Source organism: Salvelinus namaycush, chromosome 34, assembly GCF_016432855.1.
Source record: "Salvelinus namaycush isolate Seneca chromosome 34, SaNama_1.0, whole genome shotgun sequence".
NCBI classification, from domain to species: Eukaryota; Metazoa; Chordata; class Actinopteri; order Salmoniformes; family Salmonidae; genus Salvelinus; species Salvelinus namaycush.
Window position 1 is genome coordinate 9,996,783 of NC_052340.1, and position 26,967 is coordinate 10,023,749.

General features: G+C 43.9%; 1 protein-coding gene across 1 annotated transcript in view; it reads left to right on the forward strand.

The window, feature by feature from the left end:
- Positions 1-4,493: 4,493 nt before the first annotated feature.
- Positions 4,494-26,967, forward strand: part of LOC120029007 (protein phosphatase Slingshot homolog 2-like) — a 39,068-nt gene continuing 16,594 nt past the window's right edge. Inside the window, exons 1-2 of the mRNA XM_038974292.1 lie at positions 4,494-4,787; positions 9,454-9,497. Coding sequence (XP_038830220.1) covers positions 4,725-4,787; positions 9,454-9,497 — 107 coding nt within the window. The 5' untranslated portion in view covers positions 4,494-4,724. The remainder of the gene's footprint in view (positions 4,788-9,453; positions 9,498-26,967) is intronic.

Below are 26,967 nucleotides of genomic sequence, written 5' to 3' on the forward strand. Positions count from 1 at the left end.
CTGTCTATATAAGGTCTCACAATTGACAGTGCATGTCAGAGGGCAGAGTTTTGGAGGAAAGATGGTTGAAGCTGATGTGGAGCTTAAACCTAATGGCAGTGGAATCAAGGAGAATTGGACTATTGTCCAAAGGGATGGAAAATGCGTACAGTGCTGAGAAAGTCCCTTCTTATCTTGTAAGAGTGCAGTTCATTCATGAGGAGCAGTTGATTGGATTGCCAATCTTGAAGAATCCATTTGAGATATCCAAACTGGTGGAGAGAGTGCTGGGTAAAGTGAAGGCTGTGAGGATTAGATTTGATGATCAGACGGAAAGTGTGTTGCGTCTCAACCGATTTGAGAATTTTGATGTGTCGTTTCTCTCGTTGGACTCACCTGGACTCCTTCACATTGTTGATTGCCCCCTCAATATCTGTCTGTTCCTCAGTTTTGTTCCCCATGTCAGTATTATTGTCATAATGTCATTTTGTTCCCCCTGTCCAGACGCTGTCCTTCCTCTGTTTGATGTCCGTTTTCCATTTATTGTTCACTCGTAGCGGCAATGCACCTTTTGGGGTTGTAGTCTGCCATAAAACCCACAAAAGAAGAAGAGCATGTCAGAGTTTTTTTAGTTTAGTGTGCTGTTTTGAGGAGAGACATGTATGCGGGAGGCATAGAACAAGAACAGGAATATTGGGACAGGGACACAGAAACGTGGTTTTCTGAGGAGGAATGGTGGCAAAAAATTAGGAAGAGGAGGTTGAAGAGAATGAGGAAAGCAGAGGTTGGATTTGAATCTGAGGAAGATGGCGATAAAAATTTAGATTGTTTGCACTTGACACCCTGAGTGAGACTTGCGCCAGACTGAGTTCTGGAGGGGATATGGAAGTGAATGAGGGAGTGTGAAGTGAAGAGCTTGGAACCTGGGCTTGACATCGTTGGACATGATAAGAAGAATCTGGTCCAGTAGAAGTGAAATTTATGGAGAAATTGGACCCTTAACTTTTGGCAGATCCATTTGTGGTTTCAGGGTAGGTGAAAAATGAGTTGGGTGCAGTTGAATCAGTGAAGGTAACCTGTAGTGGGAATTCAAGATCTGTTTCTTGCTTTTCTCTTAGGAACAGGGCACCATTGAAAGGAGTGATTTCTGTGGTAGCGTTAAGTGTGGAGGTGGAGCAATTGATGTTGAAAATTCCTGGTGTTTGGTGTGACGCAGACCAGGTGGGGAGCCTGGTGAAACAGAGGAGTCACTGTCAGTCCTTTTGAGTTTTGAGTCAGAGTCTCTGCCAGACAAAGTCATGTTAGCATATCTCAGTTATCCACTGTGTTGTTTCAGGTGCAACGTTTATGGTCATGTCGTAGCAGTGTGTAGGAGGGAGATTCCAAGATGTGGGAAGTGTGAAGGAGGACATGGGACAGAGGATTGTGTAGTTTTGGTGGATAAAGTTGCGTGTGTCAACTGTAGGGGTGCTCATGTTGCTGGAGATCGGAAGTGTCCAGGCGAGAGAGGCAGGTTGAAGTGGCCAGAGTCCGATTAGTGCAGAATGTGTTGTATACTGAGGCAGTGAATAAAGTAGAGGAGGATGGGTCAAGGGTGAGGGATCCTAAGAGGATCCCAGTGAGTAATAGATTTTTGCCAGCACAGCGGGATAGGCCAATGAGTGATTTATGCTTCAGTGAGATTGTCTTCTTAGCGTTCATAGCAATGGTTGTCATCACAGAAAATGGTGGCAGCTGCAGAAAAGTATTTGGGTATATGAGATTTGACTTCAGAAGAGTTACAGGAGGGGTGGTAGCCTGTCCTCCCAGGCCGTTGGCATGGTGCAGGAGCAGATGGGGTCAAAGTAGTGGAATGGGGAAGTGGGTTTTTATTAATGTAGTTGGCAGCTGCAGAGAAGTACCTGGTTGTGAGGATTTTACTGCAGAAGAGTTGTAAGATGTTTTGAGACTTTCATTTTTTTAAATTGTGGTATATAGGTGTAGGGTTGGTTGGTGGTGCAATTGTGTTATTTTTTCCCCCCTTTATATTTATTGTATCACAAATGTAACGTGATTGAACACACAGTACCACACAAACAAAAGTTGTGAACGCCATGATAACAAAAAAAAGTGCATGTCAGAGCAGAAACTATACCATGAAGTCCAAGTGACGAGGCATATATCTGGGGAAGGGTATAAAACAATTTTGAGAGCGTTGAAAGTTTCCAAGAGCCCAGTGGTCTCCATCATTGGGAAATGGAAAAAATATGGAACTACCCAGACTCTGTCTAGAGCTGGCTGTCCGACCAAACTGAGCAACCGGGCAAGAAGGACTTTGGTCAGGGAGGTGACCAAGAACCCAATGACCATTCTGACAGAACTACAGAGTTCCTTGGCTGAGAGGGCCAGGAGGACAACAGTCTTTACAACACTTCACCAATCTGGGCTTTATGGGAGAGTGGCCAGACGGAAGACACTCCTGAGAAAAATGGCACATGACAGCACTCCTGGAGTTATCAAAAAGGCACGTGAAAGACTCTGAGATTGTAAGGCAAAATATTATATGGTCTGATGAGACAAATTTGAAGTATTTGGCCTGAATACAAAGCGCTATGTCTGGAAGAAATCGGGCACAGCTCATCATCCGTCTAATACCTTCCCTACCGTGAAGCATGGTGGTGGCAGCATCATGCTATGGGGATGCTTTTCAGCGGCAGGGACTGGGAGACTGGCAAGGATAGAGGGAACCATGAATGGAGCCAAATACATGCAAATCCTTGATGAGAATCTGCTTCAGAGAGCAAACGACCGTAGACTGGAGTGAAGATTTACGTTCCAACCGGACAATGACCCCAAGCACACAGTCAAAGCAACACTGGAATGGCTTCAGAACCAGAATGTGAACGTCCTTGAGTGGCCCAGCCAAAGTCCAGACTTGAATCCCATTGAAAATCTGTGAAAAGACTTGAAGATTTCTGCTTACCGTCGCTCCCTATCTAATTTAAGAGTTTGAGAAAATCTGAAAGGAAGAATGGGAGAAAATCCCCAAATCCAGATGTGCAAAGCTGATACAGACATACCCAAGACGATGTAATGAAGCTGGAATCGCAGCCAAAGGTGCTTCTACAAAGTATTGACTAAGGGGTGTGAATATTTATGTAAATTATGTATTCCTGTATTTCATTTTCAATAAATGTGCAACAATTTCTAAAAACATGTTTTCACTTTGTCATTATGGGGTACTGTGTGTAGAATAAAATATATTAAATCAATGTTGAATTAAGGCTGTAACACAACAAAATGTGGGATAAGTCAAAGGGTATGAATACTTTTTGAAGGCACTGTACAAGAAGTCTCACAGGAACTACCCAGTGGGCACAGATGTCAGTTCAACATCTAGTTTTGATTTACATTTGGTTGAGTTGTCAACTAACATAAAATCAACAAAAAAAATCACCATGTCATTGTATTTTGGTTAAAATTTGGGTAAAAACATTTCTAAAATCCATAGTTGATTACTTTTTTGCAAATCCAATCAGTTTTCCACGTTGAGTTTTTTGGTTGAATTTACGTTGAAACAACGTTGATTCAACCAGTTTGTGCCCAGAGTGGATTGCCTTTTCACATCCATTGCAGTTCACTCAGCTGCATACTGTTTAAACCGTAGATTTATGTAATTAGCTATATTTGGTGTTAGGGGCCTCATGTCAAAATGTTATTTTCAAACGTGTAGGACCGCATTATTTTTCCCCACCCTTTCCTGATAGTTTTCAGCATGGTTTTGCTGCGTTCATAGCCTTAAATCCCGTTCACAAAATTTGTCAAACGAGTTCAAAGCATTTGAATGCACACAACTGCCCCATTCTCCCCGTTTTACAAGTAGGCCTAGTATACTCCAAGTTTCCCACTTGTTATGAACGCAGCAAAACCATGCTGGAAACTGTAAGGGTGGAAGAAAATAATGCAGTCCTACACGTTTGAAAATTACATTTTGACATGAGGCTCCTCTCACCAAATATAGCTAATTACACAAACCTACGGTGTAGGCCTAGTATACTCCAAGTTTCCCACTTGTTATGAACGCAGCAAAACCATGCTGGAAACTGTAAGGGTGGAAGAAAATAATGCAGTCCTACACGTTTGAAAATTACATTTTGACATGAGGCTCCTCTCACCAAATATAGCTAATTACACAAACCTACGGTTTAAACACTATGCAGATGATGTCAATCTAGCGGTGAAAGTACAGCTATCATGCTTTCAGACAAATTATAGTGTTAAAAAAATGACAATAATATATCGTTTTTTATAAATAATGTTTTGTTTCATTTAACTGCCGAAAATGCTCTTATCGAAGTCATTTACAAGCATTTCGCTACACTCTCAATAACATCTGCTAACCATGTGTATGTGACCAATAAAATTTGATTTTATTTCCTTAGTATGTGACGTTAGAGTTCATCATGTGGGAGAAGGTGGAGCTCAGAGATGATTTCCCACAAGTAATTACGAGTTGGAGGGGCGTTCACGTGGATTTTTCCCAGTCGTATGCTAGTATTTACGAATTGTTATCAATGCAGCATTAAACAATGTCGTTTGACAGCTGGCCAGTGGATCGCATGCGCCAAAATACGCGGCTGAATGAATAGGAGGGAAATCAGGAACGACCGAATAACCTCGGGCGCCTTGCACATCATCTACTCAAATTATGACCATCTCGCCACCTCTGCTTTCTCTAACTAAGGTATCTTTTTCCTGGACCTTGAATGGCGTTGGTCACGGTTCAGCGTTCGCCAACACCCAGCGTTACCTCCAGCCCCTGCGTGTCGGTGAGTTGTCGAGCTTGGTCGTCTGTCATAGCACGGGATTTAAGGCTAAATTCTACTGTTATTGTTTAGGGTGGATATAGCTAACGTAGCTAACAAGCAGGTTGTTGTCCCATACACTACAGGTAGTTAGCTAGGGGAAATACTTTTTACGGCATTTCGATACCGAAGTGACCTTTTCGTAGCAGGAGATTTAGGATAAGGTTAGGAAAAGGGTTAGGTGAAATGGTCTCCTAACCTGCGACGAAAATCACTTTGAAACGAAGTGTGGTGAAAAGTGTGCCCCAGCTATCTGCAATAGCTGGCTATGTCCTGCTTTTTTTGTGCGCATGCGTTCCTAAGAAATTGTTAAACTGAAATGTGTTTTGGCTGTCTGCGTTGTGTATAGAAACACTTTTGACTTTTGCATATACGAAGTTAAACTTCCCCATTTCCAGACAATTTGTCGCTTAGCTTCCACAGTCACAGCCTGGCCAGCTAGCCAGTGAAGTTAGCTAGCTAGATACAGTAGTGACTGTTTTGCAATGCAAATAATTCCAGTGCATATCTGACCTGTTTATCTTTAAGTCAATTATATACATGTTCTTAAATAACTCAAAGAACCCAGTTTAGCTTTCTTAGCCGGTGTCAATCTGTGTTGGCGAGTTTACCTGCGCATAGCTAACTGATCATAATGTTGCACTCGGTCACTGCCATAATTGTTTGTACTGTATAGAGTTTAAACTCATTATTTTTATTAAACAGACCTAGCTAAAACAATGTAATGGACTCTCACAACAGTTCCATATCAACTAGGCTCAAGTTATTCTCATATTTTGCATGAAAACTGGATTAGTATGACATGGCTGTCAAACGACCTTTTATGATCCACATTGGGGAAGGTTCCATATGACATCGAGGGTTAAAGTAGTGGACTATAGAGAAAAGGGGGCTATTTGTGACGTATCCATTGCGAGTTGTCTGTGGCTAGAGTAAAATATTTTCTGTTTTGCTGTGACATGTCTCTGTGTGAATTGTCCATGCCTGAATCACATTAGGCCAGTATTATTGGGAAAGAGGACCATGAGGGATGCAATATCTTTCTCTCGAAAGCCATGAAAACAGCTCAAGCAAAGGTCAACACAGAAATGTAGAGATGTGTTAAGAGCAGTCAGTCAGACAGAGAAATCAGGTTATGTAGGTGAAAGGAGCAGATAGCCCATTTATACGTAACTGACAATAAAGGAAACCTAAAGTGTCTTAATTTTTTTATTTGTTTTTAACTAGGCAAGTCAGTTAAGAACTAATTCTTATTTACAATGACCGCCTACCAAAAGGCTTTCTGCCGGGAGGGGGGCTGGGATTAAAATATAGGACAAGAGACACTACATAAAGAGAGACCTAAAACAACAACAGCAGCATGACAGCAACACAACATGACATCTACATGGCAGCAGCACAACATGGTAGCAGCACAAAACATGGTACAAACATTATTGGACACAGACAACAGCACAAATGGCAAGAAGGTAGAGACTACAATATCACGTGACGCAGCCATGATTGAGTCTTTGAATGAAGAGATAAAACTGTCCAGTATGAGTGTTTGTTGCAGCTCGTTCCAGTCGCTAGCTGCAGCGAACTGAAAAGAAGAGCGACCCAGGGATGTGTGTACTTTGGGGACCTTTAACAGCAGAACGGGTGTTGTATGTGGAGGATGAGGGCTGCAGTAGGTATCTCAGATAGGGGGGTAGTGAGGCCTAAAACAGTGTTATAAATAAGCATCAACCAGTGGGTCTTGCAACGGGTATACAGAGATGACAAGTTTACAGCGGAGTATAGAGTGCAGTGATGTGTCCTATAAGGAGCGTTGGTAGCAAATCTGATGGCTGAATGGTAAAGAGCATCTAGCCGGTCGAGAGCACCCTTACCTGCCGATCTATAAATTACGTCTCCGTAATCTAGCATGGGTAGGATGGTCATCTGAATCAGTGTTGGTTTGGCAGATGGGGAGTGTGTGTTGGTGGTTGAGATCAGCTCCTCCTTCAGTTTGATCAGCTCTTGAGTTTAGGATACTCTTCTAACCTGTCAGACAGACAGGTTTGGGCGTTGGGCCACCACAAGCCTCCAGAACAGCTGCAATGACCCTTGGCATAGATTGGACAAGTGTCTGGAATTGTATTGGAAGGCTGCAACACCATTCTTTTAAGGGAAATTCCCTAATTTGGTCTTTTTGTTGATGGTAGTGGAAAATGTTGTCTCAGGCGCTGCTCCAGAATCTCACATAAGTGTTCAATTGGGTTGAAATCTGGTGACTGAGACACGCCCTTACCCCCCCCCCCCCCCCCCCCCCCCTTCCAACAACTGCTCCCCACCGACGTGGATGTTGATTTTAAGGCAGCCCCCCTCACCTCTCTGATTCAGAGGGTTTGGGTTAAATGCAGAACACACACTTCAGTTGAATGCATTCAGTTGTGCAACTGACTAGTATCCCCATTTCCTAATGCGCCTTTGAGACCTCTCTTTGTAAGTCACTGAGATATCTTCTACTAGCCATGGTAGCCAAAATAATATATATTTATACATAACCTTAAGCATGAAGGGATGTTTTAATTGTTTAATTAACTCAGGAACCACACCTGTGTGGAAGCGCCTGCTTTAAACATACTTTGTATCCCTCATTTACTCAAGTGTTTCCTCTATTTTGGCACAGCGATGGTGCTGAGGTTACCAGCTGCCTGTCATGTGACCCATGAGGCACCCATGTGAGATGCCTGAAGCCTTCTCCTCTTGAGAAAGCGCCTCCTTTGCTATGTTCTACTGGTAGGCTATTACCACAGCAAGATGCCATGCAGGTCAGGGTTATTATGGCTGGCGTTCTTGGAATGATGGATGGTCATGATGGGGGGGGGAAGCATTCCAGTTGACTGCCTTTGCTGTGTGTGGACATAGCACTATCATCTCCTTTAGCTCCGTGTCTGATATCCCATTGACGTTAACACCATGCAAGGGAACTTTAGGCCTAGCTTATTTGATTTAGGCCGATTCTGTCACTCCTACCACTGACTATTGTTCAGGCAAGTATCAGCGCAGACTGAAGTGTCAAATATTGACTCGCCTATTAATTAAGCCTACTCTGTATTCTGAACATCGAATCAGAGGGGGATTGCTGGACGGGGGAAATCTGCCTATTAGCACACTAAATCCTCCCCTCTCATTGGCTCGACACAATCCCCTGTACATCCTTCCTCCGTGGTGGCATGGTAACCATGGAGATAGGCCTGTACATAATATTACATGTATGGTGACTTAACCACGGGGAGAGGAGGAAGCTTGCGGTCTCCACTTCTCCACTAAAACACCTTTCTATAGCAGCCTATTGGCCTCTGTTGCTTTCGCCGTTCGAAAAACAGCGGGTGAAATGTTTTTGAAAGCTCGTCTCATTGAAGGGACGGCTGGCTCCCTCGAGTCATATTTCTCCTGAGTCACCATGTTTCTTTACTGTATTTCTGATGTGTGAGGGTTTATGTCCAGGCCAAGGCATGTTTGCCTCCATTGTAGTAATCTACAGTACATTCAGTGTGGCAGTCCAGCATTAACTGGCATCTGTCTGCTTTTTGATTTGTGCATGTTTGCGCGCCATCATGGTCATGCGCCCAAGCCCAACAAGCAGATCTCTTTACATAGACAAGGCCTAAATGTAAGAATTTTGTATTCTTGAGTATAGGCCTGAGCTCTCTGGAATTTTGTGTGTTCTGCTCTTCTATGAAGATGCATTCGCTCATTCACTTCTGCCCATCCCCTGTGTGTCATGTACATCATGTCTGTATAGGACATGGTGAATGTAGCCAATGTGTGGTGCATTGGGCTTTATTAACCCAGTTCTGTCTCTGTGACCGTGTGGCTGGACAGAGGTGGGTGGGGGGGGGGGGGGCTGCTAGGGCTGGTGTGTCCAGGATTGACAGCCTGATCCCTGGGAGAAAGTTCCCTGAGTTTGGGGATTACTGGAGCAGAACAGGCTGGGATTATGGCCTGCCTGTCTGTGTCTGAGCAGGGACAACAGACTGCCTGGCCTGGGCGGGTGGGTGGGGGTGGAGAGAGAGGGATGCTTCAAAACAGGCCGGCAGCCATTTTAACCCTTATCTATTCTGCCTTATTCTGGGTTTTGTGAAATATCACAACGGCCAACCCCATGACATGGATGAAAGTGGATATTTAGCGGCACATTTAGCCATTGTGGAATTCATTATCCTCATTAAAATAAGGTTAATTCACTCTTCCTCGGTGCCTGGCGCAAAATCTCCCTTGAATAGATAGCTATACACTTAAATCTATCAAGCCTAAATATTAACAGCTGTTTTGACTGGGTGTGGAATTCTTGTTCAGAAGGTCTGCCAGCGGCACACCTCCTAATATTGCTGTGGTACTAGATCTGTTTGGCTCATTGTTAGACATTTGAATCACTTGACTTGATTCACATGCTTATCTCCTTGTTCAGGCCGGTTATTGTGAACAAGCAACCTTGTCTATTCATGTGACTGCAGCTGTCTGTCTCTGTCTGTGCGGCCACAATTGATGGGTGTGTCTGTCTGTAAATGTGTCATTACTGTAGTCCGTTTATGAATACGTTACAGAGTGTGTACGTGCATGCGTTTGTTGGTTTCTGACTGGTTCTCTGCTCTCTCCCCAGGAGGCAGACAGTGGTGAGGATGACCGTCGTTCCCAGCCCCGGAGGTAAGATAAGACCATTACCAGTCACACTGACGTGATTGGCTGAAGCCTACTGTTAGAAGTCAACGTATTGTAATCGAACAACTCTGAAGTATTTTTGGCCATTGCACTGACAACATTCCAGGCCCGGCTGAATTTCTCCTCAAGTATTGTTGTGTTCAGTGCCTGATTCAGCTGAGACGACAAATGTCTGTCATTGGATCTCTGGAAGCTCAGCTGTAGTTCCAGCTACTGTCCACCAGGGGGAGTGTGTTGACCAGAGTTAATGTGCTGTCTTGGCAGTTGGGTTGATTATCAATACTGTCTTTTGGATCAACTCCACTCACATACTCTGCTGCAGAGTCAACTGACTCTCATTTAGCCTGAGACCGAGGCAGCACAATGACTGACAGAGGGGGTCTCAGCAAACACTTGAACAGAACAATAATATTACACAGGCGGCTGTGGAACATTGGGCTTCCGAGTGGCGCAGCATCTCAGTGCTAGAGGCGTCACTACAAACCCTGATTCGATTCCAGGCTTTATCACAACTGGCCGTGATTGGGAGTCCCATAGGGTGGCGCACAATTGGCCCAGCGTCGTTAGGGTTTGGCTGGGGTAGACCGTCACTGTAAATAAGAATGTGTTCTTAACTGACTTGCCTAGTTAAAATAACATAATATAAATTATGACTAGGCCTGGGCTGTTATAAAAAGCATACACACGCACACAAGCATAAAACAAGAGGGACTGCATATCTCCTTTCAATTTTCAGTATATGATCAAAACTGTTTTCTAATTTCTTGAAAATTACATTTTTATCAACATGTAGACTCGTAATGGTTGTGGTTTTGCATCTCCAACACTAGGATTTTTGAAATGCAAAGTAGTCAGCCTATAAGTATTTGGGTTGGTTTGTAGTACTCCAATTAATTACTCCTGCTGATATATTTGCGTAGTTGTAGCTGATATCTGTGTTACCTGCCGCTTGACTTCAGTGTGTATTTTATAGAAGGACAGGACGTCACTGTTCTCGTTTGTGTTGGTTCACTTGTCTTGGCATTTGGGTTTATCAGTACTGTCTCTTGGAATAAGGTTCATTCACACAGGTCATACTAATAGTTATAAACTCAGCAAAAAAAAGAAATGTCCTCTCACTGTCAACTGCGTTTTATTTTCAGCAAATTTAACATGCGTAAATATTTGTATGAACATAAGATTCAACAACTGAGACAAAAACTGAACAAGTTCCACAAACATGTGACTAACAGAAATTGAATAATGTGTCCCTGAACAAAGGGGGGGGGGGAGTCAGAAGTAACAGTCAGTATCTGGTGTGGCCACCAGCTGCATTAAGTACTGCAGTGCATCTCCTCCTTATGGACTCCACCAGATTTGCCAGTTCTTGCTGTGAGATGTTATCCCACTCTTCCACCAAGGCACCTGCAAGTTCCCGGACATTTCTGGGGGGAATGGCCCTAGCCCTCACCCTCCGATCCAACAGGTCCCAGACGTGCTCAATGGGATTGAGATCCGGGCTCTTTGCTTGCCATGGCAGAACACTGACATTCCTGTCTTGCAGGAAATCCCGCACAGAACGAGCAGTATGGCTGGTGGCATTGTCATGCTGGAGGGTCATGTCAGGATGAGCCTGCAGGAAGGGAGGAGGATGTCTTCCCTGTAACGCACAGCGTTGAGATTGCCTGCAATGACAACAAGCTCAGTCCGATGATGCTGTGACACACCGCCCCAGACCATGACGGACCCTCCACCTCCAAATCGATCCCGCTCCAGAGTACAGGCCTCGGTGTAATGCTCATTCCTTCGACGATAAACACGAATTCGACCATCACCCCCGGTGAGACAAAACCGCGACTCGTCAGTGAAGAGCACTTTTTCCCCGTCCTGTCTGGTCCAGCGATGGTGGGTTTATGCCCATAGGTGACATTGTTGCCGGTGATGTCTGGTGAGGACCTGCCTTACAACAGGCCTACAAGCCCTTTGTCTGCAATAGTCCAGCCTCTCTCAGCCTGTCTGAGAACTGATGGAGGGATTGTGCGTTCCTGGTGTAATTCGGGCAGGTGTTGTTGCCATCCTGTACCTGTCCTGAAGGGTGTGATGTTTGGATGTACCGACCCTGTGCAGGTGTTGTTACATGTGGTCTGCCACTGCGAGGACGATCAGCTGTCCGTCCTGTCTCCCTGTAGTGCCGTCTTAGGCGTGCGTCTCACAGTACAGACTTTGCAGTTTATTGCCCTGGCCACATCTGCAGTCCTCGTGCCTCCTTGCAGCATGCCTAAGGCACGTTCACGCAGATAAGCAGGGACCCTGGGCATCTTTCTTTTAATGTTTTTCAGAGTCCGTAGAAAGGCCTCTTTAGTATCCTAAGTTTTCATAACTTAGACCTTAATTGCCTATCGTCTGTAAGCTGTTAGTGTCTTAATGACCATTCCACAGGTGCATGTTCATTAATTGTTCATGGTTCATTGAACAAGCATGGGACACTGTTTAAACCCTTTACAATGAAGATCTGTGAAGTTATTTGGATTTTTACAAATGTATCTTTTGAAAGACAGGGTCCTGAAAAAGGGACGTTTTTTTTTTTGCTGAGTTTAAGTTAGGCTGTAGGTTATAATGGGTTACCTTATAGGTTAGTAGCCCATAGGCTAACCAATTCTATAGTCTATAGGCCCGGGGATCATCAACTAGATTTAGCCGCGGGACAAACATTTTTTTTCTGGAGTGAATGGTTGGGGGTCAGAAAATAATTACGTAATTTGTAGACTGCAAATTGACAGCAAGAAGCCCAAACGGATATGTTTTACTAAAACATAATCATTTCAAACCTTGCTTACATTTGTATACAATCACATGACTCCGTATTGTGCGTGGGAATACTTGAGATCCGATTTCTTAAAATAAAATAACTTGGACTAGATTTCCTGGTGTTTTTGCAGTCAATAAAAATTCCACAGAAACAAACTATGTATACAGTGCATTTGGAAAGTATTCAGACCCCTTCCCTTTTTCCACATTTTGTTACATTACCCCCTTATTCTAAAATGGATTAAATAAATATAAATTCCTTATCAATCTACACACAATAACCCATATTGACCAAGCGAAAACAAGTTTTTAGAAATGTTTGCAAATGTATTTAAAAAAAAAAAAAAAAACATTCTGACTGAGAAATCGGGGGAGAAGGACCTTGGTCAGGGAGGTAACCAAGAACCCGATGGTCAATCTGATAGAGCTCCAGAGTTCCTCTGTGGAGATGGGAGAACCTTCCAGAAGGACAACCATCTCTGCAGCACTCCACCACTCAGGCCTTTCTGGTAGAGTGAGTAGGTGTTCAAACCTTTGACTGGTACTGTGTAATTATACACTGCTCAAAAGAATAAAGGGAACACTAAATAACACATCCTAGATCTGAATGAATGAAATATTCTTATTAAATACTTTTTTCTTTACATAGTTGAATGTGCTGACAACAAAATCACACAAATTATCAATGGAAAATCAAATTTATCAACCCATGGAGGTCTGGATTTGGAGTCACACTCAAAATTAAAGTGGAAAACCACACTACAGGCTGATCCAACTTTGATGTAATGTCCTTAAAACAAGTCAAAATGAGGCTCAGTAGTGTGTGTGGCCTCCACGTGCCTGTATGACCTCCCTACAATGCCTGGGCATGCTCCTGATGAGGTGGCGGATGGTCTCCTGAGGGATCTCCTCCCAGACCTTGACTAAAGCATCCGCCAACTCCTGGACAGCCTGTGGTGCAACGTGGCTTTGGTGGATGGAGCGAGACATGATGTCCCAGATGTGCTCAATTGGATTCAGGTCTGGGGAACGGGCGGGCCAGTCCATAGCATCAATGCCTTCCTCTTGCAGGAACTGCTGACACACTCCAGCCACATGAGGTCTAGCATTGTCTTGCATTAGGAGGAACCCAGGGCCAACCGCACCAGCAGGATCTCATCTCGGTACCTAATGGCAGTCAGGCTACCTCTGGCGAGCACATGGAGGGCTGTGCGGCCCCACAAAGAAATGCCACCCCACACCATGACTGACCCACCGCCAAACCGGTCATGCTGGAGGATGTTGCAGGCAGCAGAACGTCCTCCACGGCGTCTCCAGACTCTGTCACGTCTGTCACATGTGCTCATGTGCTCAGTGTGAACCTGCTTTCATCTGTGAAGAGCACAGGGCGCCAGTGGCGAATTTGCCAATCTTGGTGTTCTCTGGCAAAAGCCAAACGTCCTGCACGGTGTTGGGCTGTAAGCACAACCCCCACCTGTGGACGTCGGTCCCTCATACCACCCTCATGGAGTCTGTTTCTGACCGTTTGAGCAGACACATGCACATTTGTGGCCTGCTGGAGGTCATTTTACAGGGCTCTGGCAGTGCTCCTCCTGATCCTCCTTGCACAAAGGCGGAGGTAGCGGTCCTGCTGCTGGGTTGTTGCCCTCCTACGGCCTCCTCCACGTTTCCTGATGTACTGGCCTGTCTCCTGGTAGCGCCTCCATGCTCTGGACACTACACTGACAGACACAGCAAACCTTCTTGCCACAGCTCGCATTGATGTGCCATCCTGGATGAGCTGCACTACCTGAGCCACTTGTGATTGTTGTAGACTCCGTCTCATGCTACCACTAGAGTGAGAGCACCGCCAGCATTCAAAAGTGACCAAAACATCAGCCAGGAAGCATAGGAACTGAGAAGTGGTCTGTGGTCACCACCTGCAGAACCACTCCTTTATTGGGGGTGTCTTGCTAATTGCCTATAATTTCCACCTGTTGTCTATTCCATTTGCACAACAGCATGTGAAATTTATTGTCAATCAGTGTTGCTTCCAAAGTGAACAGTTTGATTTCACAGAAGTGTGATTGATTTGGAGTTACATTGTGTTTAAGTGTTCCCTTTATTTTTTTGAGCAGTGTATATTTGAGATTCTTCAAAGTAGCCACCCTTTGCCTGTATGATAGCTTTGCACACTCTTGGCATTCTGTCAACCAGCTTCATGAGGTAGTCATCTAGAATGCATTTCACTTAACAGGTGTGCCTTGTTAAAAGTTAATTTGTGGAATTTCTTTCCTTAATGCGTTTGAGACAATCAGTTGTGTTGTGACAAGGTAGGGGTGGTATACAGAAGATAGCCCTATTTGGTAAAAGACGAAGTCCATATTACGGCAAGATGAGCTCAAATAAGCAAAGAGGAACGACAGTCCATCATTACTGTAAGACATGAAGGTCAGTTAGTCCGGAAAATTTCAAGAACTTTGGAGATTAGTTCAAGTCCAGTCACAAGAACCATCAAGTGCTATGATGAAACTGGCTCTCATGAAGACAGCCACAGGAAAGGAAGACCCAGAGTTACCTCTAATGAACAGAGTTACCAGCCTCAGAAATTGCAGCCCAAATAAATGCTTCAGAGTTAAAGTAACGGACACATATCAACATCAACTGTTCAGAGGAGACTGTGTGAATCAGGCCTTCATGGTTGAATTGCTGCCAAGAAACCACTACTAAAGGACACCAATAATAAGAAACTTGCTTGGACCAAGAAACACAAGAAATGGACATTAGACCGGTAGAAATCTGTCCTTTGGTCTGATGAGTCCAAATTTTAGATTTTTGGTTCCAACCGCCGTGTCTTTGTGAGACGCAGAGTAGGTGAACGGATGATCTCCGCATGTGTGGTTCCCACCTTGAAGCATGGAGGTGTGATGGTGTGGGGGTGCTTTGCTGGTGACACTGTCAGGGATTTATTTAGAATTCAAGGCACACTTAACCAGCGTGGCTACCACAGCATTCTGCAGTGATACGCCATCCCATCTGGTTTGGGCTTAGTGGGACTATCAATTGTTTTTCAACAGGACAATGACCCGACACACCTCCAGGCTGTGTAAGGGCTATTTGACCAAGGAGAGTGATGGAGTGCTGCATCAGATGACCTGGCCTACAATCACCTGACCTCAACCCAATTGAGATGGTTCTACATGATTCCGTGTGTTATTTCATAATTTTGATGTCTTCACTATTATTCTACAATGTAAAAAATAATACAAATAAAGAAAAACCCTTGAATGAGTAGGTGTGTCCAAACTTTTGACTGTATATTTATGTATGTATTATTTCTTAGCTTAGAACTTGAGGAGCCAAGTAAAAACCACCTATGGGCCAAATTGGTTGATGAACCCTGCTATAGGCTTATAGGACCTGGCTATAGTACCCTTGGAACTGACAAACAAGGGCGTGCGTTTGTCTGGATTTGAGTATCGGCCTAATGTCAAGTATTGTTCTCGTCAGTAGAATTTCACCTGAACTCTCAATCGTAGGACCTTCAGAAATTCACAACGTCATGATAATGATATTACATAGAATTACTTGATGACAGAGTTGATTGTTGTAACAAGCCTAACTTTACACAGTCGTGGAAAAAGCCATTATTTTGGTAAGCTAGTCGGCTTGCACCAAGACGGCATTATAAAGTCTGCTGTACTTCTTATAGGCCTATTCAGCTGTCATGGCTGTTTATTATGTTCTCATGTTACTGTTATGTACACCTAACCCTTGCAATGTAGCGTGTCTTCTGTACATTGATTTCATTTTACTTCTGGTCAGGAATTAGTCTATTGAATTCTGCTAATGCAAGGTAGGAGTCAGAGTCTTCCAGTGCAGTTCTAGTTTGCAAACATACTGGCTCCACCACTGCGAACTGTTTGGCTTCATGCTGAGAAGGAGCCAACATGACATTGTGTGCATTTGGCCAGTACAACCCCATAACAGAACATTTAACGCCCATTATGCTTTGCACTGACTTCACTCTGTACTCCAATGCTGCAGGACATGTGGGCTCAATTATCTATTAGGTAATACTATTGCGATGGTGAGGTCATTTCCCCCCGCCCTGCCCATTCAATGTCCTCTGTGAGAGTGTTCCGATCGTGGGCTATTTTGTCATTTGGCTGCCTCTTTTGCCAATTCCTCCCCCCCAACCCCTTTATTGTAACAGCCTGACCCCCTCGTTGGTTATGTAACAAGAAGCCCAAATTATCAGTTACATACATACATACATGCATACATACATACACCTCATAATGATTCCAGTACTAGAAATACATTGAAGGCAATGTTTCAGGGGGGGAAATTGTGCAGTACTCGATGTTCCACGTTTTGCTCAGCCCTTACCAGTTATGGTACGAGGGCCAATGTCATCTATTCTGTGCCACGCACAAACACGCACGCGAAAGACACGACAGCTGTTGGTCCCACGGCTCTGATTTAAGTGTAACATACTGTAATACATTAATCTGTGCTCTGGCTGTGTGACGTGTATGCACCGCGATGAATGTCAAGGACAGCGTACTATATAGTGCAGGCCTAGGCCTACTTCATTGTCGTTAATAGTAAGGAGAAGGCTGTTGGACTGCAGGCCTATTGGGGGGGAGAAGGGATAGGCTAAAGGATGTTCAGGGTCCTCTCTGTGACCTTGTCTATTCATTGTTATCAGTAGGCATTTCCTTTCAACTGCTAACTTCAACATGGCTCTCGTAAGATTTGAGTTGGTAGACACACACTGATGTGCAGGGCCGTGCACAGACCTTTCAGCGGGCAGGTTTTTTGTTTATTTTTTTTAAACGCCTCTTCATAACATACCTCCTGTATAGATTTTTTTTATTATTGAGCATAGGTCTGTTTATTTCTGTAACACATTCACTCGTCACAAATTATAAGCAAGCTACACTATATTTACAAAAGTATATGGACACAGCTTCAATTTAATGGATTGAGCTATTTCAGCCACACCCGTTGCTGACAGGTGTATAAAATTGAGCACACATCCATGCAATCTCCATAGACAAACATTGGCAGTAGAATGGCCTTACTAAAGCGCTCCGAGTTCCAAACTGCCTCTGGAAGCAACGTCAGCACAGAACTGTTTGTCAGGAGATTCATAAAATGGGTTTCCATGGCCGAGCAGCCGCACACAAGCCTAAGATCACCATGTGCAATGGCAAGCGTCGGCTGAAGTGGTGTAAAGCTTGTCGCCATTGAACTCTGGAGCACAGGGATGCGAACTAGTCACCTTTTGGCGAAATTCGCCGTTTTTAATCCAAAATAGGTCAACTGTGATTCGTGTAGATTTTTGTGACTGGGGGCTTCTCTAATATGTACATTTGGGTCACTATTGGCTGTAAGCAAATCAGTGATGCGCGTTTTGGAGCAATAATATCTATATCCAAGGCTCGAGTCTGGGCTCAGCCAGCTGTTCACATAAGAACAGAATGCAGCACGCGAGTGAAGAGACAACCAACTTGCTAGTTACAGCATCAGCGCGGGTTCTGGGAAAGACAGCGGAGAGTGCAAAGGCAGTTTGATTTGGTGATGAAGCGTACTTCATGAGCTATAACCGAGAAACTGGTATTTGGAAAGTTTGAGGTGAAGGAGCAAGTGTGATGGAACAAGTTTTGTTAGCATTGTTAAGTACTGTTATCTTGCTACAGTAGCTGGATCAAATTATCTGTTAGCTAGCCAGAGAAATGTTGAGCAACATTATCTAACTTAGCTGATCAAATAATTGTTTGATGTGAAAATTTGCTTTCTAACAAAGTCAGTCAGACAGTTAGCTAGCTAACGTTACAACATCAGATAAGGTAACGTTAATAATGTTCCCGAGGAACCAATTAGCTGTAGTATTAACTGGTGTATATGACTCCTTGCCGTTCCTCAAGCTATAACGTAAACTCGCTCACTTTTGTACATCGCCTTGGTCCGTACAATTGACCTTATTTTTGCGCCCAAAAAACGTAATACTTCCAGATCAACTGTGATATCAATGTAAAGCACAAGTTCTCCCCTTTCCAGCAAAATCATTGACGAGACCTTCATGATGTCCATCTCTGCATAATTCAAGAAAGCAATGAGCTCCGTCTGGTCTTTTTAAAAATGGCGGGTGGGGAGCGAAGGCTACGAAGTGATCGTGAAAGGGGGAAATATGTTGTGTGAGGAAACAACAGGTTTTTTCACCCGATTTGTCCAACTAATCAACTTTAAAATGTAAATAAAACAAAGTTTATGTAATGTCTCATCACATACCTGTTTGTGTCGAATTTGAAGAGGGGTGTAGGGCTGCGCTAACGTTAGTCTCACAAGTGAACTGCAGCTGTTCCAGCTTTTGAGTGTCATGATGACGCGCAAAAAAATGCAATTGGCACCCTAGTCATGAAATATTAGTTCAATATTAGCAATAATATTAATTTAGACAAATCATGAATAATGAAGTTTTCTTAGAAGTGTATATGGTTAAGCATGATTTTAATCTGCGAGAGAAGGGCTACCCCTGGTGGAAAGAGGCTGTATGGCACAAAATGAGTTGTAAATACGTGCTGTACGTTACGTAGTGACACGTCACGATGTAACGTACAGCGTCAGAGGGGTCCGTTTTTTTCATCTCTTCTCCAATACTGTTAGTCCATTACCATGTCAATCAACGCTGAATCGAAACGTAGTTCACACCCCGGATTTTGATGCCAACAGTCACTACAGTCCCATTCGTTTTCATTGCAGCCTCGTTTGAATGTCGCGGTTACACGCATTTGTACGGAATGGGGTGAGTTTACGTTAGTTGCTCACTGGACTCTGGCAATCTGTGAAATGTTAACTAGTTAGATAGTAGTTAGTTCGTAGCTAGCTAATGTTTTCCCTCTGTGGTTAATTTTCAGAATGAGGTAATTAGGTGAAAAGGGAGGCGTTGCTTGTTACACAAGTGGATTAAGTGTAGCTGGAGCTGGGCCTGGCTTAAACTGGATGCCACTAGAGGTGAAAGGAACACCACACACTTTCCCTCTTTCAATGAGGTGGATAAACAGGGGTATGCCAGGTGTACTCTCTGCCTGAAAGAGATCAATTATGCCAACAGGGTCTCATTCTCTGCTGCTGGCACATTGTAGAACAGATGTACACAGGCAAAGTGTAGAATGTACTAATGCGCAGTGTAGCCCATTTTATATATTGCTTTTGTTGTGTTGCACTTGACATACTGTAACATTTTTGAGTGCGAGGGATTATTTTATTTTTTACTCAGTGAATGTTATTTTTGCACACATGTCGCTTTGTGCAATTAATCAATGTCTACTATAGTGGCCACTATAATAGAGCAAAAATAGAATGCCTGTTTCATTCTATTTCTACTTTTAAGATGTTTCTTTCCCAAGTGCAATATTTTAGATGTGTGTGTGGTCACGAGCGTTCTATTATAAAGGCTGTCATGGCTAACTGCAATATTAGTGTGTTTTTCTCTGTACTTGAGTGTCATTTGCAGTAAAGTCTAGGCAACAAATAACATTGGATTGCTTTCCTTAAAATGTTTAGTTATGAGTTTGGTTCACAATAACCACTTTTTTATTTTACACAGACTGATCATGTAGATCATATTCTTTGTTGGTTAATTAGTACACAGTTAAAACCTGAATTTCAAGAAGGGATCCAGCCTAAAAGTCACTAGAAATATTAGCATTTTAAAGCTGATAAAGTGTTTAAGTATCCTCCTAGCAGTGTTTTTAGTGAAGGAGTGGAGTCACCTTTTTGGATCCTCACCCGTTTGCATCCCTGGGAATCACGCTTCACCATCTGGCAGGCCGACGGACCAATCTGGGTTTGCTCCAATGCGTAGTGCCAACTGTAAAGGTTGACGGAGGAGGAATAATGGTCGGGGGCTGTTTTTCATGGTTCGGGCTAGGGCCCTTAATTCTAGTGAAAGGAAATCTTAACTCTACAGCATACAATGACCATTCTAGACGATTCTGTGCTTCCAGCATTGTGGCAACAGTTTGGGGAAGGTCTTTTCATGTTTCAGCATGACAATGCCCCCGTGCACAAAACGAGGTCAATACAGAAATGGATTGTCGAGATCGGCGTGGAAGAAGTTGACTGACCTGCACAGAGCCCTGACCTCAACCTCATCGAACACCTTTGGGATGAATTGGAATGCCGACTGCAAGCCAGGCCTAATTGCCCGTTCTCACTAATACGCTTGTGGCGGAATGGAAGTCCCCGCAGCAATGTTCCAACATCAAGTGGATAGCCTTCCCAAAGAGTGGGCTGTTATAGCGGCAAAGGGAGGACCTACTCCATATTAATGTCCATGATTTTGGAATGAAATGTTCGACAAGCAGGTGTCCACATACTTTTGGTTATGTAGTTACAGCGCTTCCTAAAGACATGATTGACGTTGGGAAAAGAGGGTTGGCGATCAGCTGATCATTGATGCTGATGAAATCTGCAAGTTAACTAGCTCAATTTTATTTGACTGTTTTGTGATTTTTTTTTTTTTACTGATTTGTGATTTATTGTCAACGCTGTATCAATAACTTCATAATATTATATTCATAATCTTCATGATATATGGCGATTTAGCTAGTCTGGACTACCTGTGTTGCTGCTGCCGACTGAAGAAGGGATGGAGTTGAGTCGGAGGGTCGTTGATGCAGCCGATCCTCTACCTCTCTGCTGCACGTTTCAGCCAACCAGACTGAATATTGATGATGTAAATCAATTGTTAATCAAATGTTATGCTTCTGTGGCAGTACTGTTGCTATTCAAACTAGGTAGCTAGCTACACACCCACACACACTCAATCGGTGACCACATCTCAAGCCATGCAGGTTTGGATAATGGGTGTGTAAGGCGGACTTAGTAACAGGTGCAACCGGGCGTGCGCAAGCGCTGTACAGGGCAGACCAACAAGCGCAACCAACGGACGGGGTGGCGAACTTTCCAACGACTTGCGGGCAATAGGTTCAGAACAACAACAACAACAAACTTTATTTAAAAAATGAATTGCTACCATCCAAAAGGGCACTTGGCGAGTGGGAGGGGCGCAGGTTGACTATATAATCTGTGCCTGCTGCAGCGCCTCAGATGTGGCTGGCAGAGCAGGTTCTTCTGGATTTGGGTTACCTTGTGCTCAGTGGTCACGTAGTCCCATTACCGGTTGTGGGAAGGAAATGGCTAGCTGTACATGCTGACTCAAACCCCTGGCCTGGAGTCCTCTTTCATTGCAGCCTGTTTCTCACACCTGTCTGTCAGGTGGGAACACCTCTCCTGGCTACCAGCACCGCCCTACTAACCTCAACTGACAATGATTTTCCTGATCATATCACTGTTTTCCTTCTAATTCCTGGTGCCTTAAGTGTCTCGTTTTTTTATCCCTTCACTTAGGTCCCTAGGTGCTCAGATCACAACCAAATAGGCGAAGTGGTAGGTAAAAAACACTTTAGCTTGACGGGGCATGCATTAGCCTGTGCTTGGCCTTGTAGCGTTTATGTCCAGGTCTGTTACTAGTGCTGCAGTTAGTGTAGGCTAAATGTTCTGGCTTGTCTCATTTCAGCCCTGCTCTCCTCCAACTAGCTCCAGTGCGGCAGGCCTATAGGAAACAGCTGCTAGCTGGGTTTTAAGGGGTAACTTGGAGTACACAGAGACCCAGTGACTGACTGTAACACTTGACCCTTTTCTGCTAACTCTCATTCAAAGAGGGAGAGAGAGACACAAGCCATTGCGCAATAGGACTCACGTGTTGCCCCCACATGTTCGGACCCTATTACCAGAGTCAAAACAATGTGATTTAGTAGTGGGTCTCGCCTATTAAAAGCTGTGCAAAACATTCTGTGCCACATAACTAGCACAGATGCTGGTCACACAGATAGTGCTTTTTAATGTGTTGTTTGGCTGGGATGATGACACAGTGGGTGACTTGCTAAACCTCATGACCTGCTGAATGGAATGGAGAAGACCATGTGACGATGCCCTCTAACCGAATACACCCAGGTATGTGTGTTTCTACGTCTCCTTCCCTGTCATGTTATTCTGAGTACACGAGGGGTCAAGTGTTACACACACACACACACACATTGTAAACACGGAGTGTAACCATGTCCCATGCCGTCGCGGCCAGCCTTCTCATCTTTTCTCTGGCCACTTAGGTTTTATGACTTTAGAGAGGAACTTGCATAGTAGCTCCCTGTTTGTGTACCAGCTGCATGTGTTATGTAGTGTCTTGGGTAATGGCAGACCGTGGGGAGTGGAAACATCAATGGAGTGTTTTGACTAAGTGCCCCACATTTGCATAATACAGCTTACAGACCTAGCCTCTCTGGAACCAAGGAAAGAGAGCATTTGGGAAAGCATTTGAAAGTACATTGGCCTCCACCATTTGAAGCTTTCCAATATGAGTGAGACCAAATGAAGCTATAGCTTAGTTTTAAATGTACTATGGACTGTTTTATTAGGTGGACATTTAGCCATGTAAGCCTATACACTGTTTGTTTTGGCTGACGCGGACCAGGAATTAAGGAAGGAAGTAAAGGACAGAGGAAGAGCTGTGTTCTCAGAACTACCACCTTTGTTGTGTACACACATTACCGCTTTCATTCTTTATCCAAGGCCAGGTCGTGTTGAAGTGACAATCCTTGACTGGCTTCTCTTGGTTCGGAGACGAGGGACAAAGGGGAGCAGGAAGAGGAGATGGAGCTGTTGACTCTCTGGGGACTTTTTGTAGAGCAGACCTTAAATACTGTACTGTTGCCTGCCTTGTTTGTACAGTAATAGTACAGCGACTTAGGAACATTTATGGGCACCAACAGACGCACTCAAATAGCTTCCATAGAGTCCGCTTTGTCACTTATCTCTCGGGATACTGTTGTGATTACCTCGACTAGCCTGTACCCCCGCACATTGACTCGGTACCAGTACCCACTGTATATAGCCTCGTTATTGTTATGTACTTTTCTTGTAACTTTTTGACTGATTTAGATTTTTTATTTCTTGAAATGCGTTGTTTGTTAAGTGCTTGTAAGTAAGCATTTCACGGTAAGGTCTACACCTGTTGTATTCGGCGCATGTGACAAATAAAATTTGATTTGATCAGTGACGAACTTCTGTACTCGCACTTGAGATCTCTGTTCCAATTTTGTAACGTCTCCCATTGAGTGATATATGCAAAAGTCGAAGTTTCACACTTCTCTAAAGTCTGAAATGGGCACAAACTAAGTCGAATTAATACAAATTAGTATATGCTTGGTAATAACAATCCCTTAACTAGCTAGCCTTTTATATGACATTGGGTGCATCTTAATTGTATTTCCTTGACTCTTCATGTCCTCTTTCCTCCTTGCTGTCCTAGAGGAATCTGACATCCTCAATGCGTTTTGAAAAGGAAGCGAGGAGAGCGGAAGCGAGGAGAGCGGACACGAGGAAACAAGGAAACACAACTGATATTCATCTATTGTAGCCGAGTGGAGCCCAAATGATATCAACCCCAGTGGAATAGAACAAAGCTCAGATGGGTTGTAAACACGGTGCCCTCGTGTAGCCTATTTTACACTGCTTTATAGACCTCTCACTTTCCTATTTTTAAAACTGTATATCGCTTGACAGTCTGCTCCAGATAACAGGCCAACACATGAGTCTGGCCTAAGATGAGCATCGCAAAAGAGTTATTGTATAACAATGGGGCAGTTAACTTACAGGTGTGGTGCCATTTGGTTTGAGTAGGTGTTAGAATAAGTTGATGGGCCTTTTCTACTGACATGCACCCCATGGACAATGTGTCTATCAGGTAGACGCTCTGTGCACTTGTATCCTTACTGACACAGAGCGCCTGGTTTTCCTCTCATGTGGGCCCTTGCGTAACATTACTGTCTCCTGGTCAGTGTGAGAAAGGAGATCAGTCTCTCACTCCATGAATATGATATGGTTCACCTTACATCTGATCGGAATGGAATGGCAAAGGTACAGCTCGTTTTGCAGTTTGTTCTCAAATCCAATTTACTCAGTTATTTAGCAGTGTTGTTTGAGACTGTCAAGTTGCTGTCTGGGTGTACTCAGTAAGGTGAAGCAGTGTCCATGAGCGCAGTCCCAAGGAGTGCGTTGTTGGTAAACACAGCTGTCACAGAACATGTGGTTGCAATAGGTATGTTCAGGTCTGCCAAAATAATGGAACCACTTGAGTAAATGATGGATACAAAGTATATTGTAAGCAGGTGTATCCCCACAGGTGTGGTTTCTGAGATGAAAACGATGTAAACCATATGCCATGCCCGTCTGTCTCCAGATCTCAACCCAATTCAACACTTATGGGAGATTCTGGAGTGGTGCCTGAGACGGTGTTTTGTTGAGAGTGGTGGAAAACACTAACTTATTGTGTTTCTCAGGGAAGAACGGTGTCTCCATCCCTCCAATAGAGTTCCAGACAGTTGTTGAATCTATGCCAAGGTGCATTGAAGCTGTTCTGGCTCACGGTGGCCCATTGCTCTATTAAGACGCTGTTGGTGTTTCCTTTATTTTGGCAGTTACCTGTGTGCTCGTTCTGTACTTTCACTCTTCAGCACCTCACTGTACTTGTCAGTCATAAATATGGCTGTGTCTTACTCTTCCACAACCTTGTCGCTGCAGGTATGCCCAATGTGTTCTGTCTCCTTGTCGCCCTCCCCCATCTTTCCATTGGGCCCTTCTAAGCATATGTCAGCAACTCCTCCCTCCCACGAGTTGAGTTTGTAGTGCCTGTGAGTGTCCCGTTTAGAAGTTGAAAGCTTTTACTTTAGGACGGACACGAGTGCTCTTCATTGACAGATATTGATTATAGGTAGTTTTTAAGGATCCTACCGCAAGAATAATTCCGTACGGTGTTACAGAATTTGTGTTGCAATTAAAGAATACTGTACTTCATATCCAGTAAAATGTGTTTAATACTTTTATGATAGGCTACACGTTTTTATTTTACAAACAGGTTACTTTATTTTCTAGCTGCCTATTTTATAATGCCGCTAAGGAGATAGTTCGACATACATACTGTCAAATATCTATTGGGTTCGTTGGACTAATAAGTGTTGACCATGGTCGGATTGGAGTGAACATTTTCGAGGATATTTGACGCCGCGGGTCTCAACTATCGGTCTACTGTTCGGTGGTCCAGTCATGACGCTCGGTAGTGTGTCCGCCACCGGGAGCTCGGCGGAGGGCTGCTTCTGCTCCTGCTGCGGAGCGAAAATGACGCCCTACTTCCCCGACAACGGAGTTGTGTCTCAGAACCAGATCAACCAACTGTGAGTTGTACATTTTTGCGATGAATAGTTTTGTGATTTTAAAATTACGAAAACATTTCCCCACTATAATAATTTGCCAACAGGAATAATTTCCCCATGTAGTGGACATGCTATATTGAAGTTAATTTACTTTGGCTCAGTTGTCACTCGTCTCAGATGTTACCTTCACAATAATGTTGCATCTTACACATTTCCAATAATGTTGTGACAGTCCATCCTGACTGCATGTTTTTCCCGAGAGTGACGTAACAGGATGCAAGTCATATTGACCGGGCTTCCTCTCCTTGTTGAGAAATAATAGCGCAGATAGCACAATGGGTTATCCTTGACTGCATGGCGTGATATCTGAATCATCTACCTGGCTGTCTCCAAACTGGTCTGACGAATCCTGTCAGTCAGATATCCATATAAAGCAACCGTGTCTGCTCTATGAACTAAGGCCAGAGAATCAGTCTGCCAGTCTCACTTCACCCCCCCCCCCCCCCCCCCCTTTTTCAGGTGTATGGCTTTCCTCAGGTTTCCTCTAAGCCCCCTAACTGGCTTCTCCAGGTGTATGGCAGGCCCTTTGATTTTTTTGCGCTGCTTAAATATATACAAAATATATAAATATATTTATAGCTTATCAATTATGTTTTGGCATATGTGTCTTCTGATTGTTGTATTACGTGTCCTGAGAATATTCTATAGCCCATCCATCTATCTGTGTTTTTGAGTTGAAGCTCTTTGTTCTGAAGCTTGCAGCCATTCTAATTAGGCTAATTGGCTGAGGTGTTCATACTTGTGCCTCTGTTTTTATACAGTGTGAGACCAGTCATCAGATCCCGGTGGCCGGCCAGAGAATGATTTGATAGCTGGCATGTAGTACAGGTGTGAACATAACACAGGAATGATTAGAACTCACCCGTTAAGGGGAGTGCTTTGAATACAGAGAAATGGCCTACCTGATGAAGGGTAGGTAGGATGAAGGGTAGGTAGTGGGTTGTATTTGTATGTTTGATTGTTGCGTAGGAAAGCACTCAAGTAAAGGAACATGTATTTCCAGGTGTAAGTCCATCAGATTAATAAAAGTTTAGTCATGCTGTTAGTGTTAATATGTTGGAACTAGCCTAGACACCCTTGCTCCAGAGTTTTAGTCTAGGTCTACAGTGTGTTTCAGGGAAGTAGCAGTCCATAAATACAGACTTGATCAGTGTTTTGGATAAACCAATGCGATATGCTTGAATCAAAAAGGACATATCTGTGTTGCAAAATACCGCACCATTAAAGCTGCAATTAACTATTTTTTTTAGCACATTCCCTGTGACAATGACTGGCTGTCCAGGCCATGTTGGATGTTACACAACCCTGATGTTGCTTCCGACTGATTTTTGCATTGATTGACCATT